Below are 26,734 nucleotides of genomic sequence, written 5' to 3' on the forward strand. Positions count from 1 at the left end.
ATGTTGTACATTTTTGGCTTACACTAAGTGTGGAAGGCTTGGTCTTGTTATACATGTTTGGCTTTCACTAAGTGTGGAAGGCTAGGTCTAATGTTATACATGTTTAGCTTTCACTAAGTGTGGAAGGCTAGGTCTAATGTTATACATGTTTGGCTTTCACTAAGTGTGGAAGGCTAGGTCTAATGTTATACATGTTTAGCTTTCACTAAGTGTGGAAGGCTTGGTCTTGTTATACAACATGTTTGGCTTACACTAAGTGTGGAAGGCTTGGTCTTGTTATACAACATGTTTGGCTTACACTAAGTGTGGAAGGCTTGGTCTTGTTATCCATGTTTGGCTTACACTAAGTGTGGAAGGCTTGGTCTTGTTATACAACATGTTTGGCTTACACTAAGTGTGGAAGGCTTGGTCTTGTTATACAACTTGTTTGGCTTACATTAAGTGTGGAAGGCTTGGTCTTGTTGTACATGTTTGCTTACACTAAGTGTGGAATGCTAGGTCTTGTTATTCAACATGTTTGGTCTACAGTATATGAGGAGGGTTTTGGTTATTCTTTGAATTCATCATGAAGAGACTAAACAAATTGAATAAAGAAACTTGTTTGATTAAATTTGTTCCAGAGATAAACTCTTCTTTCGATCAAATTGAAGGAAGTAGAAACTATTAATAAATATAGAAATGACTTAATGCAAAAGCAGGAATCTTCAAATCCCTTCTGAAAAGATGTGATCATTAGCATGGCCAGCATTGGTATCTAGTGATCATACTGACTAGAAATGATGACAGCCCATCGTTTTGGTATCTAGTGATCATACTGACTAGAAATGATGACAGCCCATCATTTTGGTATCTAATGATAATACTGACTAGAAATGATGACAGCCCATCATTTTGGTATCTAGTGATTGTACTGACTAGAAATGATGACAGCCCATCATATTGTTATCTAGTGATGATACTGATTAGAAATGATGACAGACCATCATATTGTTATCTAGTGGTCATACTGACTAGAAATGATGACAGACCATCATTTCATAAATAACAAGATGTTATTTTTGCAGTGTCACAATAAAAATAAACAAGATGTACACTTTGTATGTAATTATACTATATGCATGCAAGTAAATGCCAACAAAATAAGATAAACCAAAAAGACAAGCAATTTTGACAAGGTAAGCAATGTTTACCTAGTACTAAATTAAAGTCCTAAGAAAAACGCACAATATTTACAAGATAGGGTGTCTTTATACAACAAAAAATGCCGTTGAAAACTCGACAACTGATCTACTGCTGCAATAAATGTGATAGTTTGAGTACCAGTGCAGATTGTTAGTGCCTTGTATTGTATTTTGTCCAAATGTGTTAACAGGTTTGGTAGGGTTAAGGAATATGCCTAGCATCTGTAATCAATTTTGGATCGAATTAGAGACCTATATAACGTAACAAGTTTGATCTTATCCCCTCCTCAATCGGTACCCTTAAGGTTCCTCAAGAGGTTACAATCTTGTCCACACATTCTTACTAGCTCAGCTATGTTTGCCCCGAATAACCGTTCTGGAAGAGTGTGGTCAAATCGTTCCTTAATAGCGTGGTCACAGTGTACATCGATATGTCAGACTCGTAATTAGCACGTGGTGTTTGGCAAACATCACAGCCACAGATCTAACAATTTCTTTTCCGGGATCCAATCTGTAGCAATTGTGGCCAAGTGAGTGGCCTGCATACATAAATATGCTCGAGCACATCTGCAACACATGCATAGTCTTTGAATATTAATAGCGTCGCTTCTTTGTATCTGCTGGCCACATCGGCACTGATTAGCCCGTACTTGTACATGCACAATTGGCCTTTTCAATCACTGATATGATCATGTGGAAGAAATAACAAATCATCCTGATGAACTTCAGTTGGTTGTTTGGACATCAAACAAACCACCTGAAATCTTTCTTGGTACTGGCAAGTAAATCTGCCACATTACTTGTTTGGCTAGCCATAATGAGGCAATCACAGGTGACCTTGGCTACATTGTGTAACTGTTCCATGGTGGCTTCACCTCTCCAGTACCCGCAAGGACTATAATATATTTTGGATAATATCTGGATTTTTGTCAATTGATTGTTTGTTTGCTTTAATCAATATAATTTACATTTAATGAATGGACTTTTGACCACTGGAGACTCTTTGCCCACTTCCCAGTGCAATCTTGGCTTTCATACTTCCTTTGATGACCCATATTGCCATTCGTTCTCCCAATGTTGAAATAAGTGCATTCGAGTCATGAATAAAATCCAAGTCAGCTCATTGATGTCCATGGATATCATTAGATGCTTTATTAGCAAGATCATGTCGGTAACACTCTGCATCAACACGGTTGATAGGTGCTTCAAAGAGCTTTGGTTGATTATTAGAAGCAAATCGTAGATCAATCCATGTACCATGCTCACAGTAATTGTTTCCAGGAACGTGTTTTTCACTCGGATATTTACTCTACGTTGTTCCTTTTATAAACCGCTTACAGCTTTCCTGATAAACATAAACTTCTTTGCTCCACATAGAGCACAAGTTCCAGTAATCTCAGCTTGTCCATCACGTGTTTGAGGTTGAGGTGGATTTGTGGTATGTGTTTTTGCATGATATCGCTTACAATATGAAGACATGGTTATATTAAAATACTGTATTATTCAATGTATTATTCAATGGAATCACACAAAAGAAAATTCGCAGATGTTCTCGGTAAAAGAACGATTTTGCCGTCAATGCTGTTTCCAGACAAGCAGCATATAAACCGTCCAAGCATGATGACTGAACCGTGTTTCCAAACTTAGTTTGTGCACTAATCGTTGGCCCTGCTGGATGATGATTTACATAGCTGTTACTGAACATGACTGTACAACGGTTAACATGGGATCGGTTTTATGTGATAGCGCAATGGGCCGATGATCAACTGTGTTATATGTTTTAAAATATGTTCAAATGGAGTAGAATTACAAAAGATTGTTGAGAAGTGGTAACAGCACTTTCATCATTTTTTCCCACTATCGATGAACTCCCTACCATTAACAATTCTGATGCAAATAAATACAATCTTGCTTTGTACGATGATGGTATGCTTAAAAATCAAGTCAATCCTGCTCAAATGTTTTGATGAGGCCAGCACAAAAAAAAAACATCATCTATCTGACTCGGCGATACACACATGTGCCTAAAGTGATCCATGACAATTGCAACATGCTAAGGATACATCGTCAACCTGGATTTGACAACAGGATCTGGCACTCAAAGGGTCGCATAATTTGTAACACTTCAACATAGTTTTTATTTTGACTCGTATTGACTTGCACAGCCAGTTGAACGTGTTAATTATTATCCAATGTCACGTGCTTATGCTCGAATAAACAGTAACACAAGAAAGAGTGAAAACAACAAGCTTTGAAAAAAGACAATAATTTATTTCCTTGGAAAAATTCTGTAAAATTTAAAAAATATGAACTTACGGTTTTATAGAATCAAATCCAAAAATAATCCAAGAATAATCCACAAATAAAAAAATTTGAAGTCCAAATTACAAAATGTTCAACAGATTTCAAGTTTGAATCCCGAAGAAGAATCCAAGATGGAAGACAATGACGTATGCTGTAACCTGTTATTTTGAAGGCTATTGTTTGTTGTAGAAACAAGAATCTCACATGAGCACATGTATTTTCCAGGAAAAAAGAAATAATCCTTTTGAATCCAAGTAATTTGAAATAACTCTAATCCAAGTAATTTGAAATAACTCCAAACAAGACAAACTACAACTTCCAGTGTAACAATCCAACTTCTACTGTGAATAATTTTCCAAAACAGAGGTTATATCGTCTTCTAAACGTAAACAGGGGGTCATGTGATCATGTTCTGGAAGCTTTGGTTCTTATTTAATTTCTTAGAAAAATAGCACACTGGATGATCAATACCATTTTCATCTTTTTGAATCAAAACTGCTCCAACCCCAACATCACTTGCATCAACAGACAGTTTAAAAGATTGGCTGAAATTTGGAGCTGTAAGAACTGGTGCGCTTTTAAGTATGGCTTTCAACTTATCAAAAGCCTCCTGACATTTTTCAGTCCAAAGAAACTTGTTTTTCTTACTCAATAAATTTGTCAGGGGTTCAGCAGTTATAGAAAAATTGGAACAAAATGTTCGATAGTATCCGGCCATACCCAAAAATCATATCAGTTGCTTTTTATTAACATGTACGGAAAATTCAGAGATAGCTTTGACCTTATCATCTACAGGTTTAACTTGTCCCTGTCCCACAAGGTGTCCAGAAATGTTACACTAGCACGACAGAACTCACTTTTGATTTTAGGCCAATAGAAGTGAGTTAAGATCTTGTGACAAGTTTTATTGATCCCTAAATGACCATCCAAAGGAGATTCATGGGCCAGACATAGTATTTCCTGTCTGTAAGGTTTTGGAACTATAATTTGATAGTTTACTGACCATTCATCATCAGCAGATTCCTCGGGAGGTCTCCATTTTCTCATAAGAATTCCATTTTTAATGAAATAACAGACTGGAACTTCAGTAGCTTCAGTTTCACTAATGGCTTTCTGAAACAAACAGGAGATTTTAATTGAGATAGGATTGGTCGAATCACCTACGAGTGATAAAGAATCCTTCGATATGAATGGTTCATATTCTCCATAATCAAATCAGACTGGGATTTTGTTGATGTTGTTGTTGCTGGGTTTAACGCCATTTTTCAGCAGACGATAGGCTATACATGGAGGCCAGTATTAATGGGGGGAGGAAGAACCCGGGAAACTCCTGGAAAAAACACCGACCCACGAGAAGCTACTGGGAAGCTTTCTCACATACCCACTTTGGCCGAATCGGAGACTCGAACCCACGCAGACAGAGGTGAGATGGCAGTGATCCGTAATGGTCAGCGCTTTAGACCAATCGGCCACTCTAGGCCCCGACTGGGGTTTATTAGACCCAACAAATGTATTGCTTTCAATGCATGACCTTGACCTTGACCTCTTAGAAATAAGAGCATTTGGAATAGGCCTCTCTTGGATTCTGATGCCTATTTTTTAATATGTAGCAATCAGAAATAACACGTCCTTTGTTCTTGCAATAGGTACACGTAGGAAGAAACCATGATCTTGAATCAAGCTTCTCTGAAGTTTGATTTTTTGAAGTTGTGCCAGTTTGAGTTTTAGAAGGGCTTGTATTAGGCTGAAATACGTTTCTGCCAGAAGACTGTTGAGTAGAAGTCTTATTTACAAAAGGAACTTTATGAGTTAAAGAATACTCATCAGCAGCTCCAGCAGCATTCTCCAATGTTTCAATCTGATGTTAGTCAAGATAAGAATTAATGTCACTATGGACACAGTTTTTGAAATCTTCTAGTAATACAAGTTGTTTGAGACTTCATAATCTCCTTCAACTTTCTTGGCTATGCACCATCTATCAAATAACTGCTCTTTTTCTCTAATTCTAATTCCTTCATTTTTCTGTCAGAGTCTGATACAGACTTACTGATCGAAACCAAAGCACTTTCATCCAAAACATTATTTTCTACCAAGTACTGAACCAAATTTGTACTTATTTCCTCTTTCGTTAAGGAAGCCTTTACCTCAAAAAGGTCGTATTTTCTGGCAAGTTGAATCAAATCATCTCTTTTGAAAAGATCTAATTGTTCCTGGTTAGGATTTGAAAGAAAGATTTCCACTGTTGATGACATTTTAGAAAAAGCTTGCCAATTTCATTAAGATTTCAAAAACATGGGGAATTCAAATTTCAAAAGACAAAGTTTTCTGAAATATTCTATCCAAAATTCAAAATTATCCCGGACGAGCCCCCAATTTAATATGTCACATGTTTATGCTCAAATAAACAGTAACACAAGTATGACTGAAAACAACAAGCTTTGACAAAACACAATAATTTATTTCCTTGGAAAAATTCTGTAAAATTTAAAAAATATGAACTTACGGTTTTATAGAATCAAATCCAACAATAATCCAAGAATAAACCATGAATAAAAAATTAGAGGTCCTAATTGCAAAATGTTCTACTGATTTCAAGATCGAATCCCGACGAAAAATGCAAGATGGAAGACGATGACGTATGCTGTAACATGTAGTTTTGAAGTCTATAGTTCCTTGCAGAAACAAAAATTATCATTCCGGTTTCGCAAATCTAAATAAATTTCTTATAAGAACTGTCTTTGATTAAAAATTTCACATGAGCACGTGTATTTTCCAAGTAATTTGAAATAATTCTAATCCCAGTACTTTGAAATAACTCTAAAAAGCACACCATCAAACTTCCAGTATAACAACCCAACTTCTACTGAGAATAATTTTCCAAAACAGAGGTTATATCGTCTTCTAAACATAAACAGGGGGTCACGTGATCATGTTCTGGAAGCTTGTAGCAATTAGGTACTTGTTAAAGGTCGCGTACACCCAGTGTGACCCTGACGAAAACCAAAACCAATCATTTTACTCTAAGAAATAAACAATTTAAAAAAATTGTTTACATCTTAAACACATAGTCCCATCATGACATCAACAACAACCAATCATTTTAAAATAAAAATAGAACGTGTTTACATGGTTGCTACAAATTTTGAATCAAGGTCAGGATCTAGATAAACACCTGGTGTTTATAAAACAAATAGTCAAGGTCAAATTATTTTCTGAAAAAGTATCATCACTATAGTATACATTTACATTACAATAGCATGTAATTAAAAATAATTTAAAAAAACAAAACTGACAGACAAATTGAAATAAATATATAATAAATCAGATATAATTAAATCAAATATACAAAACACCAACCACGGAGAACAACCGTTGTTTCCTTCGACTATGCGAGTACAAGCTCGGTTGGATGACCCATATGTGATCATCTTGTTATCGAAGCATTGTGTGGACTGGAGCATTCACCGGCACCGCGAGGACTTATTGATTCATATTAAAGTGTGTGTATTATACATTAACATTTATGGACGTTACTCAGCTCTGCGGCATAGTGCTGATGTTGATTAAAGCGAATATGTCTGAATTTAACAGCAAGGTTGTTGCTGATGTCGATACACATGAGCTTTTTATTTTTGAAGATTAAACTAGAAAACTGAAAACTTCTAAATGTGGACATTCAAGACATCGTTTTCAAGCTAAAAGGCGATAGTAAAGAAAATTGGGATGAGATCTGTGACTATAGAAAATCAAATGCTCTCGCATGTTGGCTGTGTTTACCAATAACTAAGATTGCAATAAGACAATAAATGCAAGAATAAATCACACAAGTACCTGCAACTTGTGTAATAACTTTGTGGGGAAGATTTAGAAGGATATGAACCAAAGAAGGATCTGAAAAATATGACGGTATGATAAATGGTCGATTTCTTTTCATCGCTGTCGGGTATGGATTTAATACACCTAAATATATTTGTTTATTTTAAACAGATATAAATATGTGTGGTACAATGACAATAATAATAAATAATTCACTGCATCGTCCTTTAATAGCACATCTTTCAGAAGAAAATACTAAAGAAAGTTTCTCGTATAAGGTATCAGTACCATTAGTCACAATTGATGAAATTCAGTTACAAGGGTTCAACATATATCTGAAATGGGACTTTACCATTGTTTCGGCATTTGTTTTTAAGATTATATTGTATCAATATATATAAGTAATGGAATCTGACCGCAGTGATGAGGCTGTAGATGTTACCGACAGGGTGTTGGACCAACTGGCAGCGGATGCTAACATTAATAACAATTTTGTTCCCTTTGTCATTTAATATCTACTTCTTAATAGTGTTACCAAACCCTAGTATGAACTGTCGTATAATTTGGTTTAGGGTTAAGTAGAAATTGCTCCTTGGAACTGCTCTGATGTACTACTATCAGCTCGAGGCCAGCTTGGAATCATGGCTAGTTCACGTGAAAATGATCAAACGTTTACTGCAGCACCAGTTGAAAGAATGCCCCGGTGTTATTTCTACAGTGGCGAAGTGGCATTCACCGATATATCCACCCAAGGCCGATAAATCAACCACTCACCCGTGAAAATATTGAATTCTCTTTAGGGGATGATATCACCTAGTCATTAAAAGCTGCAAATATCTGCAGATAATTTTGGCTGCACACATTGGTGTACATTTTAAACACTTACCGGTATTTCTTGTGGCTGTGGAGCTACCATCGACTAAAGGGTTCTTTTGGTGACATGTGCATTATATTTCTGGAGCAAATCCTGTGTTTGGTGACTTGCACATCCATGCAAAATAGCACACCCATCTATCCTGTGGCCATTTTGAATTTCGCAGTAGATATGGCTGTTACCAATTACCGGTATGTGTCGAAAGTGTACGCAAGGATGCTCCAGAAAGATTTGCATGCAGACAAATTGTGCATTTTAATGAACAGGTGACATCAGACCCACATATCGTTCGTCAAAACGTTTGGGTGGGGGTGGGGGTGATTTATCGGACTATATCAATCCCAGTTACATTTACCAACAAATATTTTACACCAGCATTGACTAAGTTCAGACAAAAATGATCTTGACTGTCATTTGTCAAAAATGCACTTGTTCGGATAACAATTATTGGCAAAGACGATCTTTAGATGCAAATGGCTCTGGCCTAATCGGTATGTTTAAAATTATCATAATGCCAGACCACCAGAACGCATAACCGCTGGAGATTTAAGTATTCCCAAGGCAGGTGGGTTTTTTTTTTTTTTTGGTTTTTTTTTTGTACAACTGCATGACAATAGTGCCAGTAAAAAAAGAGTAATTGGCTAGAACTGCGTCTTCGTATTACGCATGATAATGAGACCGGACAATGTATGCCTGTCATGCAATTAAACTAAATGAGTCTATTATTAATTGAAGAGCTAGGACAGACCCTCAGTCTTACAGATTCTGAAAAATAATCAATGCAGAAATACAGCTGCAAAATGAAATTACTAAAAGAGCCACGCTGATCGTAAAATACAAACTCATGTGTTTGGTTGTGCTGTTTATGGTCTTGATGCAGCAGCAACTGTTGGTCTTGGTGCGACTGGAATCGCGACAACATCAACCATTATAGGTGAACCAATTGGATGTATTGTTGGAGCTATATTGATCTTAACTGGTGCCTCTGGCAGTTTTAGCAAAATAAATTTTATACGACATCAGTAGCAAATGATGATAAAATTATCAGTGCGGCTGAGTTTGAGATTGTGCTGGCAGAAATGGAAAATCTCATGAAATTATGAGCATAAATACGACACAGATCAAGAACTTCAAACCAAGAGTTCATTTCACTGTTACAACTGCCATACAATCATAGAAAATATATAGTTGGGGAGTATCTAAATATTTGGTGATTGTGTGTTCTTGGAGTGGTGGGCCTGGCATTACATTCCATACAAATTACATCACTAAACAGTTTCTAGTCTTTGTTCCAAAACGGTTTCATGGACAGGTGTAACCTTGTAAAGTAACAGTCAAGATTTTTCTTCTTCTTGGTTGAGTCCGAGTTGGTGCAACATAATTAACCAGGAATGCAATTGACTGGATTTGTTGGTTAATTCCATTTCATCACTGAAATAATCTCTCAGTTCTTTCACACCTGGTGGTGTTATTACCAAGCTGACTTCAAGCTGATAAATTACATCAGATTGGTCCCATCTGGTAATTTCTATTTTACCTTTTACATGATTATATTCCATTGTATATGAAGAATAGTTAACTCCACTCTGGCAGATATTCATTGACAAGAGGGATGCAGTCACTCTCAATGTTAGCATCACTGGTCAGCATATCCAATACACCATATGCAAATTACACAATCTCATCACCACATTCAGAATCCATCACTATTTTGTAACGATAAATCTTATCTTAAACACAAAAACCAAAGATGGTTAAGTGACGTTCCAGGCAGATGTTGAGTCCTTTGAACTGACTTTCATCTCTATTGATTAATGATAATGATACCATATCTATCTATCTATCTATCTATCCATCTATATATATATATATATATATATATATATGTCTGTATGTATGAAACTTTCCTTAACAATGCCTTCTGTAAAAATATTATTATATATACCATTATTAATAGGCAGTGAATTACTTACAACTAATGTCAATACACCCCAAACTCCTGGTTGTTTTAAACTAACAATCTGTAATACGTCATCAATATACATGCCATTAATATGCAGTGAATTATTTATAACTACTGTTAGTACACCCCAAACATCTGGTTGTTATAAACTAACAATTACCAGATTCATGCACCTTTAAATATTATGATATGGTGCATCAAAACCATCCCAGTCACAAGAAGAAGTTCATCATTTGCCATACCATTATATTTTTTAGATCCTTCTAGTGAATATACCTCAAAAATTTACTATGAGTTTTATCAGGGCACATCTGCAATATATGCATCCATGTATTGTATTGGTAATATGAAAGTAGCCTTTGATAGCGACCAATGATATGCCAGAGACTTTGATTCCTGGTTCTCAGTGATTTCAGCCATGTTCTTTGTGATGGAATATCGTGGCATTTTAACAAAATCTTTAACATTAGATGTTTTAAGTTTTCCAGTTTAAATGTGTGACTGGTAAATTCAGTAAAATTCCCTCTGGTGGCAAACCTATTCAGTGTCACATAAAGGTCACATATGTAGATGTCAACATGAATTTCATTTACTATCAAGAGTAGTTTCTAAGAGATAATGTAATGTATTGTAATATAATCCAAATAATCAATAAGCATTTTCAGGGTTGGTGAATGCTCAAGTGCATGCAGTCCTGCAACATCCACACGAGTTTGTAACAGCAGTGTTGAAATAAACAGTGGTCATCCGCTTCAACCAACTAAATAATCAACAACTTCACATGGTGACGTACGAGCCAAAATATACAAGGTGTTGGGGTGCAATCCAGTCAGTTCCTGGTCATGTTCTTGAATCCAGGTTAACAATTTCAGTTTCTCACATGGTTGGCGAGATCCTTTAGCTCCAAGCTCATCCCACACTGACACATTGAAATGTTTAATTGACCTTGCAATTGCAGGTAAATCAAAATTAGTTACTGGACATAAGGTCACAACCGAAGACCTTGACCCCATGTCTGCTCCTGAGGCCATGGGGATAATCAAAACACTGTTTTGGAGATGCTGTGTGTTCTTCCACCACCTTTTTCATAGCCATCATAGATGCAGTTCTGACAGCCAATAACTAATTTTGCTAATGCAGGAATGGCTGCAAGGAATGGAAATATTTCACTGTCATGACACATCACGGTGACGCTGGCCACCTGCAAATTAAGAAATATATTGCAGCATATATTAGACTGTTTCAAATTGCAGCAGCAGTGAATGTGTCAACATCATTTAGGTTATCCCTAATAACTTGTCCATGGAATGTTTCATGATTTGTTTTTTCATCACAGCTGAGATCTTTTAGAGTTAACCTCATCTCAATGTGACAAATTTACATTGATGTGGCATTTGATTTGAAACGATTATGACTTTTCCAATGACATGGCAATGACTTATTCTATCACTCAAGCCCTGCAAAAATTGTGTCTTCTTGGTAAAGAATCATGGCAATACATATATAATTGGGAACGACTGGGTTAGCAGTTGGATTAACATGTGCTTCCAAGTACATGTCTAAAGTAGACTGTATAACTGGGTGTAGATGCTTGAGGTTAAAGTAATAAATCAGGTCGTCTTTCGGGGAAATCTGCATCAATGTTTTTGGTCTTGGTCCTGGTATTGCAACAGCCGATGATACTCAACTTTTCCATCTGCAGGGGTATTAGCATCATGCAAAATTGCATCATTATTGGTGTGGCTCAATGATTGTTGTTGTTGTTGTTGAAGTTGTAGGGTTTAACGCCATTTTTCAGCACACGATAGGTTATACATAGCGACCAGTGTTAATGGTGGAGGAAGAACCAGGGAAAACCCCCGGAAAGAACCACCGACCCACGAGAAGCTACTGTTAAGCTTTCTCACATACCCACATTGGCTGAATCGGAGACTCGAACCGTGTGGCTTAACGAGTTAACACGACTGTGCATGGCCCCATAATAACAATGTACAGTCTCTACAAAATCCAAAATCTGTGTGACTTTAATAATTTTACCCAAATCATTACAGCGGAGCAGTAATGGGGCAGTAATATATTTAATTTTATGGCTAGAGTAAAAGATTTTGAAAGCAAAATTGGCTAGCTTCAAATGTTACTTTCAAAATTACAATTACTAAAACAATGGTGACAGTCAAAATGCTGCCACTGGCAATGCAGACAATACCATATTTGTGTATATGGTGTCCATTATTGTCACCATTTATATTTCTGAAAGGGAAATTCTTCGCAAACCTACTGGTTTCTATTCATTCATTTGATGACCGCTCCAGTGGCCTAGTGATTAGAGTGTCCGCCGCGGATGCGGGAGGTCGTGGGTTCGATCCCCGGCCAAGTCATACCAAAGACTTACAAAAATGGTACTAACAGCTGCCTCGCTTGGCGCTCAGCATTAAGAGGTTAGTGTTAGGACTGGTTGGCCTGGTGTCAGGATAATGTGACTGGGTGGGACATAATGCTACATGTTTGCGGCATGATGCCCCAGTGCTAGACATCACTATAAACTGTCACATTGCAGACATCGTAGCGATATGACTGAAAAATTGGTAAAGCTACATTAAAAATCCAAATCACATTACATCATTCATATGAATTTGTACACAGCTTAATTCTGCTCATGTAATTTAGTTTACCCATTTGTCACATAAACAATTTTGCAAATTACAATCTGATGCCAATACACTGGCACTACAAAAAGCCATACAATAAGTTGGTTTGGTCAAGTGAACTAAAAATATGAGAATTTAAATTTTCACAGGTTTGTGTATGTTTGATTTAACACTACTGCACCATCAAATTTAGGTCAGGGTATGACTGTCTCACGAGTACACAGATAATTCATGGGTGTTCAGAAGGCAAGTACAATACATTTTTGGATACTGAATGTAAGCATAAAATTAATGTACAGCACGAAGAAATGCATTTGTGTTCTAAAACTAGTTGAGAAATAAGTCTGTAATCAGTTTCAGAACCATTTCATCTGGCTATTAGAATAGAGGTGATTCCATAATTAGTATGCCAAGCCTCATGACCAAAGGTGTGATTGTTTTGAAATCTGCCCAGACCAAAATGTGTTGACTTCTACAATTTGTCCCAATATGGTATCTTCCTGAATACCATCGGCACCTTTCATGTGCTGATGTACCATTAAACACAAAACAAATAAACAAGCAAACAATCATCTGGCTTTAATCTGTTTTGACCAAGGAACTAAACGGTGACATCTAGTTATGTTTAGTGTACCAAAAATTTTATAACAAAAAGATCGACTGGTGTTGAAAGGCACATTAACACACACGAGATTATATCATGCCAGGCATTTTGTAGTAAAATGCCTTGTCCACCATTTAGTGAACCAAAGTACTAAATACTGGTTGCACAGGTTAGTATTGTGCAAACCTGTGTATGCCAGAAAATTGTACTATATCAACCACCCTCTCAGCAAATGAAAGTTATCATCGTCATTCACTGCTGTCATCACTTTTTTCCCTATTATTGTCTTGTTTTTAGCAAGCATGGATTGTGAATCAGTGGTTGATGTCACAGAGAAAAGGCCATCTGTTGATTTCTCAAACAAGGTATTACCTGGCTTTTAAATTTCCAGCTATGAAGATTTGTATATGTTATACACGTGTTCAAACCAATGTATGTGTGTTGGTTTAAGAACAATGTTGTGCAACATGTCAGCTATGATCAAATGAACAAAACCAACTGGATAAATAATTCACTTTCATTTTATTATTCTAAAATCATGACTACATCTTTACTGTACAGAAATAACAACGTTCTCACCCATACTGTGCAATCTGCACACACACAAAACCACCACATGCACACAACACACACACTGTATTAAGAACAGTCAATGGAAGAAGCCAACAAAAAAACCAGCCATTATACTAAAACAGAAATTACAAAGAAAAACGGTTGTGTACTCTGTACATTGTTGTACCTACTGTTCTTTAAAAAATCTTATCACATTAATTAAAACCTCAATAAAATTTCTAGCAGGCAAGAATTCAAAATTAATTTGGGCCGAGTAATTAATAACAAAATGTAAAGATGCTATAAAAAATCTTAGCCAAACCATTATTTTCATTTCAGTGATGTAAAAGATATTAGCATGGCATAGTTTGCATTTTAGCAACATAAAAGATATTTGCCTAACATTTATTTTCATTTCAATAACGTAAAATATATTTGCCTAACATTATTTATTTTCATTTCAATAATGTAAAAGATATTTGCTTAACATTATTTATTTTCATTTCAATAACGTAAAAGATATTTGCCTAACATTATTTATTTTCATTTCAATAACGTAAAAGATATTTGCCTAACATTATTTATTTTCATTTTAATAATTTGAAAGATATTAGCATGACATGATTTATTTTCATTTCAGTAATGTAATAAGGCTGTAATGACAATGATGGGTTGGAAAATGTGTGGGTTAAATCAGAGGAGCTCTAGTGACAGCTATTGCAAGTATCAGCAATGCAGCATTTTTCTGCATTGCTTTAATAAGTTGTAAATAAAGTAAATTATATAGGTCCCTAACCCCTTGTCATACTAAATTTTACACTGACATGAACAGAAGGTCATAATAATGTATTATTGTATATACAGAAAGCAAACAATGGCAGGTTAGCAAAGCAATCTCACTTTGAAAGACAAGTAGTAATACAGCTACTGTTCACCTATCATCCATTCAGTTTAACAATCCAATCTGAGGAGGGACCAGGCATATCTTTTATTTCTTCAAACCTTTATCTTCATGAATAACTACAACAGTTTTCATTCTGATGTAGAATCAACAGCTTACACAATTTACCCCTGTGTGCCCATTTCATCCCAAATGTATCACATACTTTCCAACTGTCACAATTTAAAACAATCTGTGCTCTTATCATCCCAAATGTATCACATACTTTCCAACTGTCACAATTTAAAACAATCTGTGTGCCCATTTCATCCCAAATGTATCACATACTTTCAAGCTATCTGTTGACACTAATGGTCACCATGCAAATATTTTTGAATGAAATTGGTTGCTTAAACCTGGAAAACAGGTGGCAAATTTTAAAGCAAAGGTATAAATAAGGCTGATGCTATCTAAAGAACATTCAACGATGCAAAGCAATACTGATGTGAAAAAGAAATGCCAGTTTCACATATATCTGAACCTTCTTCCGATATTTATCCAATCTATTTCAAGCATTATATCTTGTTGATATAAAGTGGTTTTTTATTTAAATATGATATCTACAGTCATTTTTCCTATCATGTGACCTAATGAAGTCTGTTGAGAAAAAATTACAAATGCATGGTATCTGTCCAAAGTGGTGGCCTTGTGTACTCCATTTAAAATGACTAGCACGCTTTTGTATTGCAGTATAACCAGGACACCAAGTAGACATGATTTCCAATTGGTCGATATTTAATTACTCTGTAAAAAAAATGCTAAAGTACTCTGTTACATAATAAAAACAGACATTACAAACATTTCTGTGATCTAGATATACAGGCAATTTCAGTTGCAGTTTGCCTACATAATATTTTTTCCAATGTGAAAATCGGAATCTGACAAGTGATCAAAATGGCATAGTCTGGGCTTAAAACAGGAATGAGGTTCCCAAAATTGAAATGGTTTGCATCTCTGTAAATAACTATAGTAGCTGAAGTTAACCAAGATGTATCTAAGTACAACCCATGCTTTCCACGAATCATTTCAACATCTCTCTCCATAAACACATACATGTAAACACGAGCATCAAAGACCTACAGTTAATATTAACATTCCTCAAGCCTATTCTCTACTATTTACAAGTGTAATAAATAACCATAGTAATCTGTCCACATCAATATCTATAGTCTAGACAAAAAGGTGCAAGGAAGGTTTGTGCAATTGCTAATTTAGTGCAAGGTGGAGTAAAGTCAATGTATCTATAATTGCTACCATTTTTGTATCAAATGGGTGTATGTACTAGGTAAAAACAAAGATGATTGCATCCCTTTCAAAATCTTTTTCTCAATTATTTCAGATCCAAGGTATTGATGAAAGCCAATGAAGGTGATAACTTAAATTTCAAACAAATTTAGCAGATGAAAATAACTCCAACTGCCCTAAAAAGAGGTTCTTGTACCAATTTCAAAAGAAGAACCCAGTTTAGTAATTGTAAAAATGCAATGAAAACTTCAACAATAAAATATACAGAAGGTGTGTGTGTATGATTTGGATTTTTATATGTAGCTTTAACAATATACAAAAGGTATGAGACATTTTCTGGGGACCCTACATAGTGTTAAAAGGTGACATGATCAAAATGACAATATAACCTGACTCATCCAAAATACATTTATTAGCCATTTTTTAAAAGACAAATTCAGAAAATATCAAGCACAGTCTAAGTCTGGTTCTAATTTAAAACATCATTTAAGTAAAATTCTTCCAGATTTGCCCTAATGTATCAGATTTCTTGCAAACATTTTTATCTTCTTTACTCTTGGGTATTTTCATACAATGAAGAGGAAAAATTCAACAGGCAGCATGACCATTACACAAAATTCCATTCATGCATTTCTCTAGGAAGGTTAGGGTTAGGGTTAGCACCAAATCATAAAGAATCAACAAGGCTTCCATTTACATAAACAACCTTTTTAACTGTCTATATAAGAACAAATAACAGGGCAACAATAACTGGATAATAGTGTAGATATTACTGGACACGATTCTGAATGCTGTTGTCTTTACTACTAGTGTCACAATTATTGGACACGATTCTGGGTGCTGTTGTCTTTACTACTAGTGTCACAATTATTGGACATGATTCTGGGTGCTGTTGTCTTTACTAATAGTGTCACAATTATTGGATACAATTCTGAATGTTGTTGTCTTTACTACTAGTGTCACAATTATTGGACAAGATTCTGGGTGCTGTTGTCTTTACTACTAGTGTCACAATTATTGGACACGATTCTGGGTGCTGTTGTCTCTACTACTAGTGTCACAATTATTGGACATGATTCTGGGTGCTGTTGTCTCTACTACTAGTGTCACAATTATTGGACATGATTCTGGGTGCTGTTGTCTTTACTACTAGTGTCACAATTATTGGACATGATTCTGGGTGCTTTTGTCTTTACTACTAGTGTCACAATTATTGGACATGATTCTGCATGTCTTGTTTTGTAAAACAAATTTTAAAATTTTAATACAGCTCATAAATTGAAGTACTATGATTGATTGGTCCATTACTTTGACGTTGGCCTAAATAAATATCTACTATTCTCATTTAATGTTCTGACTAATCTCTTATTTCTCTTCATGCAATGTGATTTTAACCCAATTCCCCATTTCTGCAAACCATATTTTAAAAAATGAAATTGTCCAGATACAAAGGAGATGCCAATTCCAGATGCCATGCTTTTATTAATTGCAGGAAGAAGTCTCTTGTTTCTATAGAAGAGGCCTGCTCAACTTTAAAGAAAGAATAAAGTTTCTTGTTTTCTAGTTTATTTGCCAATTTCAGGCCTGAACAACACTTGTACAGACTCGCTTCTTTTTTAAAACTTTTTATATATATCTTGCCCAAGTATTTTGACAACAGTTAAACTGTTATCTGAGTTATATTTTTTGGCATTAGACAGAACAAGTATTTCCAGTAAGAAAGTCCCTTTGGGAATTGTGATTCTTTCCTTTATCATGGTTTTAAATCATAAACTGGTGCCAATATAACAAAATCTTTACTAACTGCCATAAATTCCTTCAAAAATGAAATTATTATATAGACTACTAATGTACACTGCAATATCACTATATAAATAAATGTACAATTTCCATTTAAATCGCTGGAAGCCAGAGACATTATTTCCATCTAGACTGATCTGATTTAGTTCTGAGGAATCACATTTTCAACATTGCTATTTTCAAAGGTAATTCTTGAAAGGTCTTTGATTTATTTTTCTCAAACTATAACGAAAATGTTCACTTAAATTTATAACCTGCACCTTCAACTGGAAGCACCATATGGATGATATAAAGACACTATCTCAGTAAAATACAATAATATCAATTATATTTCATAATTAGCCTGCTTAAGAATAACTTACTATGGATTTTGATTTCCATTGCAATTATTGTCCAAACTGAAATAAATTAAATCTGTTTATTAATCCACCCAATCCCCAAAAACACAAAATAACATTTAAGTGACATGTACACAGAAACTTTACTATTGATCACCAAGTATTAAAAATCAATAAGTTCAACAGTTTCAAAGGAATTGGCTAAAATATATCAAGATGTCAGAAAATATCAAAATGCACTAATAAAAATTTAGTTCAAAGAGCAAAATTTGGTATACTCATGACGGTTCTTTTTGATTATTTTTTGTTAAATAGAAAAGCTTTTCATTCAAAAGAGTTAAAACTGAGCAATAAATAAATATAACTAGTACATGACTCCAGCTGCCTAAGGAACTATTTTTCACCGGTCCATACACTGAATGCAACTTCCTATATCTGCTTTTAGACAGTTATGCCCCTTCAACTTAAGGTTTCCCCATATTTCTGAACACATGAATTCTTCATTCATTCAGACGGTATTCATCAATTATGTTTTGACTGACAAATGTATAATTATTTAACAGAACTTTCTTCATAACTGCTGAGCTTCAGTGGTAGTGCTAACCATCTTAAATAGCGTGTGATTAAATCTTAAGGTAGTTTTACAGTAACCCTGTATCATTTAGATATAAATTAAAACAGAATTTCTCAGCTACTGAAACTGTACCAAGAAAGAATGCCGCTATGCTTATTTTAAGGACACCTTTCTTTCTCAACACTTTTAATATTAAAAGTAAATTTTAAAAACTAAAAAATTGCAACTTTCTTAGATTGCACTTGCTTCTGCCATTTATTTACCAGAGGCTATTTAAAAATTTCAAGCAATAAATTATTACCCTCCCGAGTTCTGAACAATTTCTTAACCTGAACTTTCAAAATATTTAATAATCCTTGCAAATGGTGTTGGGTCAATAAATACATAAATTTACTACTTAAAAATATGCAAACCACAAAAGATCTCTTCACTGTTTGGATCTAGTGCAAAAATTTTCACAGCACATTTTAAATTTACATTTCTATAAATGAATTACAATGGATGTTGTCCACTCACTCTTTGGAACATAAAAATAGAATAACTCAACATTTGCATGGTGTCATGAGATGGCAGAACAAAGCTGAGTCATACTGTGTTTTTGTAAGCAAGGAATAAGACACTGTGTGTGTGGAACCTATTTGAGGTCCTACTCCATAACAGACAGGTCTTCTGGGAGTCTACAAGACCTGTCCAGGTATGAAAACGCAAGCAACAAGAGCATAAACTAACACCACCAATCTACATGTATAGTGTATAGGGCCATGTCAGCATACAAGTTTCTAGACCACTCCATAGGAGATTCTTGAACATAAGCTGAAAGGATTAGGAAATGCCTAGGTTAGCTCCATCATTAAGACTGCTCATGAAAATTCATTTCTTCCAGATTCCTTCTCAGCTTATTCATGTCTTTGTTGTGGAATGTCTGGTCTTCCTGACGCAGTCGGTGTGCTACTGCAGCAACAAGTGCTGCTCCCTTGCCACTTCCATCATGAGATAGCATCAGCTTGAACTGAAGTAAGATACAAGACCATATATATACTGTGTCTACATATGAAATTCAGCAATGATAACATTTTTTATCACCCTAAAGCTATTTTCCAAAGAGACGAGAAAACTATATATGTATGTACCTCCAATATGATACTTTCCGACTTTCTGATCTTCAGTTCTAATTTATATGTGCTAAATTTAAATTGCACAGATGCACTTTTAATATCACCAAAGTTCTGAAGAAATGACCTTGGGTTTCATGCAGGAAAGTTTTTGAAACCTAAACATCAAAGAATCACCGACTTTTTGTGAATATATTTTTTATTTGAAATATTATACTTTGTTTCCATCTCAGCTGAAAGATTAGCTACTGAAAATATTCAGGGATCGTCCTGGGCTTCGCCAATGTCGCAAATTGCGATTTTTTTTCCTTATTGGCGACAAAAATATCCCATCTGCCGATTTTTTTGGCGACATACTTTTTGGTTATTTAATTTGTACATACAATCATGGATTTGGACTGGATAAATTAAAAGGCAGAACGAAAGGAAGCCACAAACTTGACTAAGCAATGCATTGGAATCAATCTGTTACGCAAACGATCCTTTGTTCTTATTGACAACCCCATCTTTACAGTGCATTGTTACATCATAATCTGCTTATGCTGACATCTGGGCTGAGGACTGTATGCTGATACAGTCAATCATGCTACCGCATTATACCTACAACTGACCGACTTCTGAAGACGCGAATAGAACAGATACAATTAATTGTATGGCTAATCCTTCTGTTTTTTTTTTTTTATAGATATACCAATACAATAGTTTTGCTGAACCTTCATACAAAACTGATAACCTTTGAAGTACCGACTACTGTGTATAAATACAAAGCAAATGGAAAAAATCTCAATCACAATTACATCTGTCGCCAGTGCAGCATTTTACTCATTGATCTTTTCCTTTTGCCATCAGTCCCGTGTTACGGCTGCATAGACTTAAACTCCGCAACAAGAAATAGCAAAAAAAAAAAAAAAACAGTTTTGCATAATTAATAATAATTATTTATTTCTCAAAATACAGGAGTGAAAGAATCCCTAAATTGGGTGTGAATTTATGCTTATATATACAGTCCAGTATTGCCAGGTGTTGACTCGTGTACGTTTCATTCGTGGGAATGGAGATCCTATTTTTCTTGTCGAGAAAATTTATACAGCATTCAGTGTACATTCTTGGAAGTTAGGAAGCAATTCGCTATAAGCTTTGTGAAGATAGCCATGGGGTGCGGGGGGGGGGGGGGGGGCTGCTGAGAGACTACTGGTGTCACCTGTCAGCACTGTAGACTGTGAACGTGGATTCCGTATGATGAACCTCATAAAAACTGACATCAGAAATAAGCTCTGCATCTCATCTCTCGAGAATTTAATGAGAATCAGCATGTACAGATGTGAAAAATTAGACTTTGAAACTGCATTCAACAAGTGGGCAGCCCTAAAATCGCGACGGATCTTCATGTAACACTTTGTAACATTTTGTTAATGCTTGTTGTAATTAAAGTATTAACTAACCCATCTTTTGTAATTTTCATTGCCTGTTACATTAATAGACTAAATTAACACTTGGAAAAATGTACACTACTTGTTTTGGCGACACTTTTTGAAAATTGGCGACAAAATATTGAGGTTGGCGATTTTTTTTGCGACAGCTTTTTAAAAGCCAGGACCATCACTGATATTCCTCTTATTTTCTTGTACCCTATCCCTAACCACATAGCCCCATTGCTACCATGGACACATCAACACAAAATGTCAACCTTTGGACTCGTATTTTGGACATTCTATATTAGTGCTAAGATTCATGATGTTACAAAATGTTATCAGATTCCATAGTACAAGATCTGGAATTTTCCATTACAAAATGTAATCAGATTCCATAGTGCAAGATCTGGAATTTTCCATTACAAAATTGTTGAAATACAATAAGAATAACTCCATAGTAAATTAATTCTCCAACCATTTCTGAGCAAATCCATGGTATGAGGAGCATTTTGGGCAATGTTGATTGCTCTGGTGAAAATATCAGGTCTGCACATGATATGCAAATATAAGATCTGTCTAGCTTGCTAGTTTAGTTTGTTTTTAGTTGAAAAGGACAAATAAATACAAATCAAATCAAGGAAGTGATAAAATGTGGTTAGAGAACATAGTATTGAAGTTACATGTTAGTGCATCATATTTTAAAGATTCTGTCGTACCAGAAAGTTCCAGATCCATTCAATCTGCAATCCTACACAGTTTTGCAGCATCATGGATCTCAGCGCCAACATCAAGCATTCAAAAACAAAAGGTCAACATTTATCACTCAGGCCTCCTCAGTTATGCTACTATGTCCATACCTTCATGCCGGGTTTAACCAGCTCTTGGGTTTTCTCCATCATGAGATCATGGAAGTGTGGGTGAAATCGGTATAGTGATCCATCCACTGCGACTGTAACTTCAGGTCGATCCATCTTGTTCAAAATGCATGCAACTCCTGTACAAAACAAAAAACAACAAAATACAAAATAAAGTTTTATATTTAAAGATTTAAATTTCTTGTATTTTCAGTTATTTCCACATATATCCCTTTCTTGCTGCTATTAGCTTTGTATGATATATATTCAACAGTGTGGTCTCATTTATTCCATGTTTGGAATTAACTCTATATCTATCTGGTGCTTATAGTTATTTTTCTTTTTTTATAGCTTGGTTACATCTCTCCAGTGAGCAAGATGCAGATGTACTATTAGAAAATCCTGGCAATCAACGAACTAACTTCAATCTCTCTCTCTCTATATATATATAATAAAATACCTGCTGAGGCAAGATAGGCTGCACGAGATGAAATCAAGCTGCAAACATGCTGTACAATGCGACAGTCCTCCTCTGTTGATTTATCAATCTCCAATTCCTCAAAAACCTGTTTTGTGTTTTTAAATCCATCATCTACATCACTGAAAAAAAGTGATTGGAACAATGCATAAATCTGACATCAGAATCAGATTTTATTAATTGTTTACTTGCTTTTTACAAATTTTATATACATTTACACATAAAATTGATAAGTTTTTTTAATGTGTCACATGCAAACTTTAGTTAAACATAAATTGTCCAAAGTGATATATTTCAAGTTGAAGCTTTGTACAAAATGGATCCATTAAAAGCCAAGACAAAATGGTTTCATCTGTTTATGATCTATGACTATAATTTTGAAAATATCCAGTTATCAACTCTTGACTACAGTTTCACTGTTGTTTTCGATAGGTCAGAAATCCAGTATGCATTCTTGAACGCGAATTCAAACAGTAGCAGACGACAACAAATAGTACCTTTCAATTTCTGAGACATATTTGGTGTAGAATCGCCCCCTTTGGAATAGAAGTTCAGAGCCTTGACCTCCAAATAAAAGGCTGTGCTTGACCAGTTTCACCAACACCAACCGCACAATTTCTCCCATGTACATCCCCGAGATCATCTTCTCATAGCTGGATAATGGATATGATACTAGAATATTAACAAGTATTCACCTTAAAAGCTATAAAACATCATTTAATTCTATGATCACAGGCTCATAATGACAAATATCTGTACAGCATCATGCAATCTACAAAATCGACAAAATAAATAAAAATGAACTGATAAAATTCTACTACAACTGCAGTGATAATAGTACTATTTCAGTCCTAGTAGCCTTTGATGATTATCTTTCAAATTTTAGGTACATTGTTTCATTTTAAATCTGTGAATATTTAGTAGTAACATGTAACATTTCAAATAAATTTTAACGTTTTACCGTTATAATTTTGAACTTTAAAAAGAAAAAGACTTCTGCTGCCCAAATTCCTTACAACTATGGAGCTTTTGACTCAGGAAAGAAAACTTTTGATGCCACCTTGCATGTAAAATAACTTTTAAAAAATATAATAATATCGAATCAAACAGGTTCAACAGTTACACAAGACATGTAAAGTCAAAAACTTACATCTGTAGACCAGGGTTGAGGGAGTGTTTGTCAACATGTCTGTCATATTCTGTTCTTACAAAATCTATACATCCATCATCTCCAAATGCTCCCCATTCTGTATTAATCAGCATCTAAGATGACAAAATAAATATTAAGAATCATTTCTTAGAACATTTGTTCTTTTGTTGTTATTCAATAAAGAACATGTTGGATAAAAGATTTGTATGGCATTGTAGGAAATATAATTAAAGATGACTTAAACTTGAAGCTGTATGGCATTGTAGGAAATATAATTAAAGATGACTTAAACTTGAAGCTGTATGGCATTGTAGGAAATATAATTAAAGATGACTTAAACTTGAAGCTGTGTATTGGTGGGGAAGTGGTCTTAACAAAGATCTGAATTACTTGTCTGACAGCTTAATATTTACATTCATATTTATACCAATAATAATTTGCACAATGAAGTTACTATCAAGAAAGTTTCTTCGATCAGCAATTTGCTTCAAAATATTCTATTAAAGTAAAACAGACTCAATTAAAAAAATACTATCAGTATTTTATTTGACAAGTATGGATTGAACTGATGAGCTTCATTCATACAAAATACGTGAAGACTGGATCCAAAGATCCATCTGGCAAAGCAATTTTATTCTCAGGGTTTCTGGAAATTGGGAAAGAGGAAGGAAACAAATTTCAGCACACTTACCTCCCTTGGACCATCCTCGGCTTTAACATTGGCAAGTTCTACATTTTCAAGCCTTTCAATGTAACATGCATTTGTACCAGTTCCTGAAAATAAAAAATACAAATAATGCTGTAAATTGTGTATTTTCTTTAAAAATGGGAAATCTTTTTTTGGGGGGGGAGGGGGTCTTGAAGGGATCTTGAATTTCAAGAATTTAGTTATGACACAAAAAGACAAACAGCATTTTTTTTCACAAAAGGATAATGTCTTACACGAGATGGAGAATTTTATATAAAAAAAGAATAAGCTTTTGTTAGTGTTATGATACTACTGCCATATAAATATGTACAATATACCAATGGTAAATGTATGCAATAACAAAATAAGTAAACAATTATTACTTATTTCATCAAACTAGTCTCATCATAAAAAATATTAAGGTAAGTGAAAATTCTTTTCTCCTATTATATAATATGCTACTAAACATTTCCTATTTGACTACAATTAATGTCATAGCTGCATTGAAAGTAATACAGTGAATGGCATGAATGCCTTAACTGGTAGGCAAGTCTTTGCCTAACATCTTCAGTAAAAGAAATGTACGTCATAGAAATTATTTCTCTTTAATAACAACTTACCCAAGATAAGACCAACTGCACACTGACGATCGCTGTGAGCACACGACATGAGGGCTCCCACTGTGTCATTAATTACTGCCAAACAATCCACAGCCATGTCCTACAAATACAATGACTGTTATCAGTGACTTTATCTAACATTTACAGAATAATCATGATAATTTGAAGATTACTGTAAAACAACATACTTTCTTCTCCACTATAGTTTAAAAATAAAATAATGAATAGCTGATCAACACTGCTTGAAAACACAATCAACACTACTTGAAAACACAATCAACACTGCTTGAAAACACAATCAACACTACCTGAAATCAATCAAAGCATATTAAGTTATTTGTACCTTGCCAAATTTTCGACAGGTTTACATTTCCTTCCATTCAAGAGTGCTGTCATTACATGACCCAGTACAATGGGTTCTATTAATCGATATGTTTGTATTTAGGGGGCATCCATTTAGTAAGTATGCAAAAATCTGGCAAAGCTTGACCCCTCACCCCCCTTCCTGTACACATGCATACTTTTTTACACACGCACACACCTGCATATGTATGCTTCACAGTCTCCCACCCCACCACAAATTCTATAGAACAGCCTACATTTAATCCACGCAGAAAACATAATAAAACAGATAGTCCACTGACATTGAATGTCTGGCTGCATCAAAGAAATAAACTGCGTAACTTTAAACACTTTGTCTGCTGTCTGCTAAAATTCAAACACTAACTTAACCCAGTTGAACAGGTTACGCATTAGACAAATTATTATCAAGGTTTCACCCCACCCCGTTTCCTATGCATATGTACATTTTCAATAGACCCCCCCATATGCAAATGTATGCATTTGGGTTACCCCCCTTCATGCGTACATACTAAATGGACGAACCCTTACTATGCTTTATCTTTGCAGAAAAATATTTTTCCAAAACTTCAAAACAATCTTGAGTAAGAAAAATCTTTGTGATTCTGTTGCCTGAGCCGTTAAACCCATGTCCTGCGAAATGTTAATACAAGCAAGAGAAAAGGTACATAGTATTGATTCAAACTCTCCACACAAAGACTTTGTCCTTGTTGAGAAACCCCAAAGACTAAACTCTCCACACAAAGACTTTGTCCTTGTTGAGAAATCCCAAAGACTAAACTCTCCACACACAGACTTTGTCCTTGTTGAGAAATCCCAAAGACTAAAGGAATCTCCCTGATCTTAAGCCACCTTGCTTTTTTAAAACCAAGACAATTCAAATGAAGCCTCACCCCTCTTCTCTTAATAGCCTCATGAAGCAGTCTGACTATGTCCTCTCCCTCCACGCCCTCACATTTGAAACCTTTGGTCCATGTGGTCAAAATCGCTTTGTCCAGCCCCTCTTGTCGGCATGGAAAAGAGAACGTGAACCCAAGTGGAAGCTTCTTTCCCCCCAACTTATTGGCTACCATGAATTTGCTGATGCAATCAGCAATGTGGTCAAAGAGCTGGAAATAGGAAAAAAAAATCTAATAACAAAAAGACTAAAAACAAACTGAAAACTGTAAATTATTTGCAATCAATCCTCTCATCTTCTAAGTACCGTGTCCCCCTTTATGT

At 35.1% G+C, this 26,734-nt stretch overlaps 1 protein-coding gene across 3 annotated transcripts in view; it reads right to left on the reverse strand.

Annotated features, from left to right (window-relative positions):
- Positions 1-13,895: 13,895 nt before the first annotated feature.
- Positions 13,896-26,734, reverse strand: part of LOC149794974 (hexokinase-4-like) — an 88,476-nt gene continuing 75,637 nt past the window's right edge. For all 3 annotated transcript variants that reach the window (XM_089964636.1, XM_089964634.1, XM_089964635.1), the window contains exons 4-11: positions 26,407-26,622; positions 25,154-25,253; positions 24,537-24,619; positions 23,846-23,958; positions 23,193-23,348; positions 22,678-22,817; positions 22,221-22,357; positions 13,896-19,848 (exon numbers count right to left, since the gene is read on the reverse strand). In XM_089964636.1, the coding sequence (XP_089820762.1) occupies positions 19,690-19,848; positions 22,221-22,357; positions 22,678-22,817; positions 23,193-23,348; positions 23,846-23,958; positions 24,537-24,619; positions 25,154-25,253; positions 26,407-26,622 (1,104 nt within the window). In that variant the 3' untranslated portion in view covers positions 13,896-19,689. The remainder of the gene's footprint in view (positions 19,849-22,220; positions 22,358-22,677; positions 22,818-23,192; positions 23,349-23,845; positions 23,959-24,536; positions 24,620-25,153; positions 25,254-26,406; positions 26,623-26,734) is intronic.

Source organism: Sinohyriopsis cumingii, chromosome 7 (genome assembly GCF_028554795.1).
Source record: "Sinohyriopsis cumingii isolate HCF-2022 chromosome 7, ASM2855479v2, whole genome shotgun sequence".
Classification (NCBI taxonomy): Eukaryota; Metazoa; Mollusca; class Bivalvia; order Unionida; family Unionidae; genus Sinohyriopsis; species Sinohyriopsis cumingii.